This window comes from Gouania willdenowi, unplaced genomic scaffold, assembly GCF_900634775.1.
Source record: "Gouania willdenowi unplaced genomic scaffold, fGouWil2.1 scaffold_331_arrow_ctg1, whole genome shotgun sequence".
Lineage (NCBI taxonomy): Eukaryota > Metazoa > Chordata > Actinopteri > Blenniiformes > Gobiesocidae > Gouania > Gouania willdenowi.
The window spans coordinates 52,160-58,809 of NW_021145093.1; the positions used below are offsets into that span (position 1 = coordinate 52,160).

Sequence of the window (6,650 nt, forward strand, 5' to 3'; positions counted from 1 at the left end):
TGACAGCTGTTGCTCACTGGCCCCGCCCCTTTCCCGGGCTGGAACACCGTCTTTTTTACAGTGTATGGTCTGGAAGAGTAGAAGATGGAATTGGTGACTTTTCTGAAGGTAATTACTGCTGCTTGATTTACATTATGTTTGATTTGTAATTGTTACACTAGAACTCTGTAGAGCATGTGTTGTTCATGTGTGCGCAGCAGCCTCTGTGTGGGCTGCTGTAAGTGACACTGTGTTGTTGCTGCTGCTGCTGAGGTGCTGCAGTAATATGATTTTAACAGAGCATGTTATATTACTGTGATGTTGCTGTCGGGCTAATGCTAGCTTGCTAGCTCCTCTGAGGGAAAGACTTTGCAAAGTTTGGAGGCAGGGCAAGAGAGCAGCGGGGAGGGAGGGATCTGAGAGTTGCAGACTGCATCTTTAATGAGTCAATGAGTTATTAGTCAATGAGTTAATGAATTATTACGTCTGAGTTTTGAGTTGATGAGTTTTTATGGTACTGAGTTTTGGAGTTGATGAGTCATTAACTTAATAAGTTAATGAGTCTTTGACTATTGAGTGTTTGGAGTTTCTGAGTTAAAGAGTTAAACTAAAACCTGAAGCAGATCATAAAGATGTGACGTCTCGTCTTGGTGTTGATCTGAAAAGGAAGCGAACAGGAGTCGGACTGAGTCGTCCAACCAAGTCATTCCACAATAGGCACGAGTTGGTTCCTTTCACTTAGTAGCAGCTCCTCTCTTTCGTCTCCTCGCCGTCTCCGCCCCCTTCTTCTCCTCCGTCGAGCTGCGAGCGCTGCGGCGCACGTTCTGCGAGACCAACTCCACGTCGTCCAGGAAGAGGGCGGGGTCATCCGGCGCCACGGGCTGTGGCGCCGGGTAGTTAGGCTGATAGTATCGGTATGGGTCCTCCTCCTCTGCCTCACCGTAGTTCTGGAAGACGTCCTGCGGCAGTTGGACTGAGAGAAAAAGAACGACCGACATGACTGACAGACCTGACACCTGACCACTGACACCTGACCACTGACACCTGACCACTGACATACCTCCTACGTTGTATCCCACACAGGAGTTCTGGTCGCAGTAACCCGGAGGTCCTGCTGAGCCGATTGGACCGGGAACGCCAGGACGACCTGGAGTTCCTGGAGAGCCGGGTCGGCCGGGGGAGCCCGGACTGCCGGACCGGCCTTGTCCTGGAGGACCTGAGGAGAGGAAGTAAGTCAGAACACCGTCATGGATCTGTTAAACAGATTTACAGCAGCCAAAGGAAATTAGTTCAGTATTCCAACAATTGTTTACTCTGTCTGTGTCACTTTAAATGTGTGTGTGTGTGTTGTTTACCAGGAGAACCTGCAGGGCCTCTCGGTCCTTGAACTCCGACTCCTGCAGATCCTTTCTCTCCTTTCTCTCCTGCTGAACCTGAAACACAGAAAACAAGAGGCTGACAAACAGCACCCAGCAACACTCTGCAACGTTCTGCAACTCACTGCGTGCGTCTCACCTCGTTCTCCAGGTTGTCCGCTCTGTCCGTTCTGTCCTGGGAAGCCGGATCGTCCCGGTGGACCCTGCTCTCCCTGAGGCCCTGGGGATCCCTGTCGGCCCGGCTCACCAGGAGGTCCGGGCACGGCGCGGATGGAGACGGGAGGACTGGGGACGTGGTTCAGGAGGGAGTTGTAGCGCGCCATGTGACCTGCCACACACAGATTAACCAATCAGAGCAAAGCTGATGTAACGAATATAAAACAATGCACTAGTTTTTCAGGTTAAATTATTTATGTGAATTTTATCGTTTATTTTATTTTGAAAAGCACACCACTCCTGCACATGCTATCTGCAGCATCTTCACTTCCTCCCTCTCAGTGCAGTGACGGTGCTGATGAGGGTAAGTTGTAACTCCGTGAAGGGGAGTTTATTTTATTATTTTTGACAACTGTGGTTGTTTAATACCTCATATATGTTGTTAAGATTATGTTTTGTAATGTTATGGACCTGTTTTTAATTTAATTTGTGAGCTAACTTTGTGTTTTGGTACTTTTGTGAAGTCTGCTAATAACTGCAGTTAGCTAACTAGTGCCTCGTGTAATGACGTCATTATCACGTTATATGTGTTGAGTAGCTATTTTATTGTGCTGTTTGCTTCTGTAGGGAGCCAGATGTGCTGCTTTAATGAAGACACTAAAAAAAAGATGTGCATTTTTGTGTCTATCACAGTAAAGTGATCAACTCCAAGCTGAGTCCTGTCTTCAATTAACGGATGGTTGAAGAGTTCGCAGCCGTTACACTGAGGCTGAAAGGGAAGTGGCACAACATCATAACCAGGTGGGCAGGTGCACCGGTTACCATGGTTACACCTATTACTGTGCTCACGCTTGCATACGGCTGACTCTACAGTTTTCATGTTTCCATGGTCACGCCTGCATACTGCTGTTACCATGGTTACGACTGTGTACGGATGTTTCCATGGTTATGATTGCGTACAGCTGTCTCTACAGTTACGCCTGCGTATTTATGTTTCCATGGTCACACCTGCATACGACTGTCCCCATAGTTACACCTGCGTATGGCTGTTGCCATGTTTATGCTACGCCTGCATACGGCTGTCACTCACTCTGGATGAGCTGCTCACAGACTTGTCGTGCGATGGCCTGGACTGAAGCCGTGGACTGAAGGTCACCCTGAAGGACACACAGAAGGCGTCATGGTAACGGTGGAACATCAGAGATGTACAGTGGACAGATGGAGAGACTCACCCGTTCACCTTTCTCCCCTTTACCTCCAGGAAGGCCCTGAAACAGAAAGCAGAATTCTGAGACACACACACACACACACACGCACACACACACACACACGCGCAAGCACACGCGCACACGCACACGGACACGCACACACACACACACACACACACTGACCGTAGGACCCGGGTCGCCTTGTTTTCCCTGAGGACCTGGACCTCCGGGTGATCCTGGGGCTCCTGGACCTCCCTAAGGATACACACAGCATTAAATGTTGCTCTGGTGTTAGTGTGTGAGAACCGTCGGACTCACTATGGTTCCTGGGGGTCCCTGTCGGCCCGGCGGTCCGTCTTTCCCTGGAAGTCCCTGTGACAGAGACACACATGCTCAGACTTTGAAAGAGAACCAATCAGAAACAGTCTTATTGTTTACTGACCCTCTGTCCTGGAGGTCCGTCTCTCCCAGTGACACCAGCTCTCCCAGCCACGCCCTGACACACATCCACATTATATAGAGATCTACTGTATACTGGATCAATGTAAACTCACCTGAGCTCCTTGTTTACCCATCTCTCCTTTCTGTCCTCGCTCCCCCGGACCTCCCTGCAGGTCACAACATTAATTACAAATTAATTATCAAACTAATTCAAAGAATTACACTATTGTACAGTGTTCTGGTACCGGAGGTCCGATGATGGAGCGTCCGCTTGGTCCCTGGGGGCCTGGAAGGCCCTGAGGCCCCGCCACGCCAGAGTCCCCCATCGGCCCCGACAAACCCTTCACAATAAGAGCAGGAGACATTAACGTGTCCTTTCACAATAAGAGCAGTAATAAAGTGTCTAAAATGATAAGAAACTACGAGGTTCGCACCATAGGACCGGGCTCTCCACGCTCTCCTCGGGATCCTTTGATTCCTGGGCCTCCCTGTTAGAGAACAATCAAAGGAAAAAAAGGAACATTTAGTACGTTGAGCTTTTTGAAAGTTTTTGTTGATTTTTTTTGTACTTTTGTGGTCGTTTCTTGAAGCTTGTATCATGTTTTTATCATATTTTGTAGTTTTATTTTAGTTTTCTATCGTTTGTTGTGATTTTTTGTGGTATTTTGTCTTTTTCTGTGGAGTTCTTTAGTTTATGTTTTTGGTAGCTTCTTAAAGTTTTTTGTATTTTATATATTTTCTGATGGATGTTTGGCAGCTTCTAGTAGCATTTCTTTCTTTCTTTTATTTCGTTTGTTTTTGTATTATCTTGTAGTTTCTTCAAGGTTTAGTAGTTTTTGTCCCATTTTTTATTGGTATATAAAACAGTACAAAGCAGTATTTGTCTGTGAGTTGTGTCTTACCGGAGCTCCGGAGGGTCCTGGGGGTCCTTTGCTGTCCTGAGTGCATGTGCAGGCTTTTGGTAAAGACGGACAGTCGGCCTCTTTTCTCTAAAACAAACACACACACACACACAATATTAATAAAATTATTAACTTATCTACTGTGTGTGTGTGTGTATGTGTGTGTGCGTGTGTGTGTGTGTGTGTGTGTGTGTCTCACCACTCCAGGAAGTTCACAGCACTTGTCTCTTGTGGCCCAGGAAGTGCTGCACACGATGTCAAAGATCTGCAGCTGAAACTGGAGAACGACAGGAAGTAAAACACCTTCAATTAACACTTTGCACACACTTTACACACACACACACACACACACACACACACACACACACACGTACCGGTGCTGAGTTGTCTCTGTTGCCACGGGAACGGACCATCCTTCCCAGCACTTCCACTCCATCGGTGGTGATGTTTCCAGCCGCGTTGATGTTCTTCTCGGCCACCGTCTTACAGTCCACCAGCACTTTGGCACTGGTGGTGCTGATGGAGATGTGAAGCTATGAAAAACATCATCATCATCATCATCTTCAACCTGTGGCACTGTTTACCCAATCTGTTCACGTAAAACACTTGTTTTATTTCATACTCCTGTACAAAGTGCAGTTTACCTGCTGGTGTATCACTTTAACTGGTCATCATTATATCTGGTGACTTTTTTCTATGCTGTCACACAGTGTTTACATTAAAAACACAGGATAACACCATCACCAGTCCAGTTGTTGTTATATGTTGTGTGTTACTACTTTGTGCGACTTGCTGTGATTTAAAGAATCACCAGTTATAATGATGACCATTTGCAGTGGTACACCAACAGCTAAACTGAAAGTTAATAATAATAATAATAATAATAATGAGTTGTTCATTATTGATATGAGATGATGATGATGATGATGATGATGATGATGAAGATGATGATGGGCGGACCTTATGGAAGCTGCCGTAGAAGAGCTTCCTGATCTCTGGACCTTCAAACGTCACCGTCTGAAAGTCTCCTTTGTAGTCGTTGTTGAAGAAGGTCAAAGTCTTTCCTCCGTCTGAGAGGAAATTAAAACATCAGCTCTGTAGCTCCTCCCCTGATGGAGGCGGGGCCAGAGTGCGACTCACTGTCCAGGATGACGCCCACTAGGGGCTCGTTGTCCTCGTTGAGGATCTCCCACATGGCGAAGGGTTCCTCGGGCGTGTCGGGCAGCAGGCGGAACAACAGCATGACGGTGTAGTCGGAGGGTAAACCATCAGGGTGGAGGTACCTGACACACACACACACGGTCAGCTCTGATTGGACGCCAGGGGGCAGGGCTTGTCCTCCTTACCTGGTTGGCTGAGCCAGCAGGGCGTCGGCGTGAAGGTGGAAACATGGGAAGGCGTTGAAGGTTCCAGGAACCATGGACACCCCTGGTACGCTACCATAGCGGTTCTCCAGCAGTCCAAACAGCTCCATCATCCTGAACCCTGAGGCATGATGGGAGATGGTGTTCCAGCTCAACTGGTGAGCATGTTATCTCATGACTGATTTCTACCACATTAGGCACTTGAAACCAGGGGTGGACTGGGACATAAACTCTTTGTTCTGAGGCTAAAGGTAGATCTGTATTAAATATTTACTAAAACCATGATGACGCCATTATTAAGTCAGTGATTCTCATTATGTGGCTCTTTTCCCCCAGAAAACCTTAAAAAAGGGAAACTATTGAACCCTTTTTGGGTCATTTTGCAACTTGCTTTGTCTCATTTTTATTCTTTCATCAGATTTTAGCCAAAAAAAATTTTTGTTCTTATTTTTGTCCATTTTTGCAAGTTATTTTTAACACTTTAATCCAATTTTTGTCCTTTCTTTAACCATGTTTTACCTTTTGCCCAATAAATAACACTTGTATTTGTCCTGTTTTTGTTCCACATTTTTGCTCTTTTTCACTATTGTTTGCCATATTTTGCTCATTGAAATGACCTTTTGCCATTATACATCACTTGTTTCATTTTGCTTGTCCATTTTTTGCCACTCTTGACTGCTTTTGGTCCAAATTAGTCACTTTTCACTCTTTTCTTGCCATGTTTGGACCATTTTTGCCCCTTTTCAAGATTTTTGACTCGTTTTTCAGGTTTTAGCTCCTTTCTTTAACCATTTTTTGCCACTTGTCATCTACATAAGCAATAACACTTGTTTCACTTTTATCCTATATTTTGCCACTTTTTTTCCACAGCTACATTTTACCATTACATACCACCTGTTTCCTCTTTTTTAGCTTTTTTTTGGCACTTTTGACTGTTTGAGCTGATACACCTCTGTGAGTCTTACATTCTCATACCTGGGGTGGTGCTGCCGCTCATCGGCACCGCCGGACACGCTGAAAAACAACACGTCACAAGTTCAATGCCTTTTATTTTGTAGGGCGTTTTATTTTGAAGAGCTGTGCATGGCGCTCACTGGCGGTGGCAGCCTCGCACACGAACGTCACCAGCTTCTCCTCGATTTTCTGGAACGCGTCGAGATCGTCCACGAAGAACACGTGACGTTCACTGGGTTTGGACGCGATGCTCACCAGCTCTGAGTAGTC

At 46.2% G+C, this 6,650-nt stretch overlaps 1 protein-coding gene across 1 annotated transcript; it reads right to left on the reverse strand.

Moving 5' to 3' along the window:
- Nucleotides 1-289: 289 nt before the first annotated feature.
- LOC114459601 (collagen alpha-1(XIV) chain-like) lies at nt 290-6,644 on the reverse strand. The gene is made up of 20 exons (XM_028441787.1): nt 6,521-6,644; nt 6,402-6,440; nt 5,409-5,547; nt 5,203-5,345; nt 5,023-5,132; nt 4,437-4,595; nt 4,262-4,339; nt 4,063-4,149; nt 3,595-3,648; nt 3,406-3,501; nt 3,274-3,327; nt 3,162-3,215; nt 3,038-3,091; nt 2,903-2,974; nt 2,744-2,779; nt 2,602-2,668; nt 1,495-1,683; nt 1,335-1,412; nt 1,040-1,195; nt 290-952 (listed from the first exon to the last, which is right to left on the reverse strand). Exons 2-20 carry the CDS (start codon nt 6,421-6,423, stop codon nt 714-716), a joined length of 1,887 nt encoding a protein of 628 aa, XP_028297588.1. The 5' UTR covers nt 6,424-6,440; nt 6,521-6,644; the 3' UTR covers nt 290-713.
- Between the last annotated feature and the right edge of the window lie 6 nt (nt 6,645-6,650).

Excerpts from the sequence above, each read along its gene's own strand:
- LOC114459601 (XM_028441787.1), bottom strand. The coding sequence starts at position 6,423 with ATGAGCGGCAGCACCACCCCAG. Across the intron at positions 3,502-3,594 it reads GTGGAGAGCCCGGTCCTATG|GGTTTGTCGGGGCCGATGGG; the intron begins GTGCGAACCTCG and ends CTTATTGTGAAG. Across the intron at positions 3,092-3,161 it reads ACGGACCTCCAGGACAGAGG|GGACTTCCAGGGAAAGACGG; the intron begins GTCAGTAAACAA and ends TCTCTGTCACAG.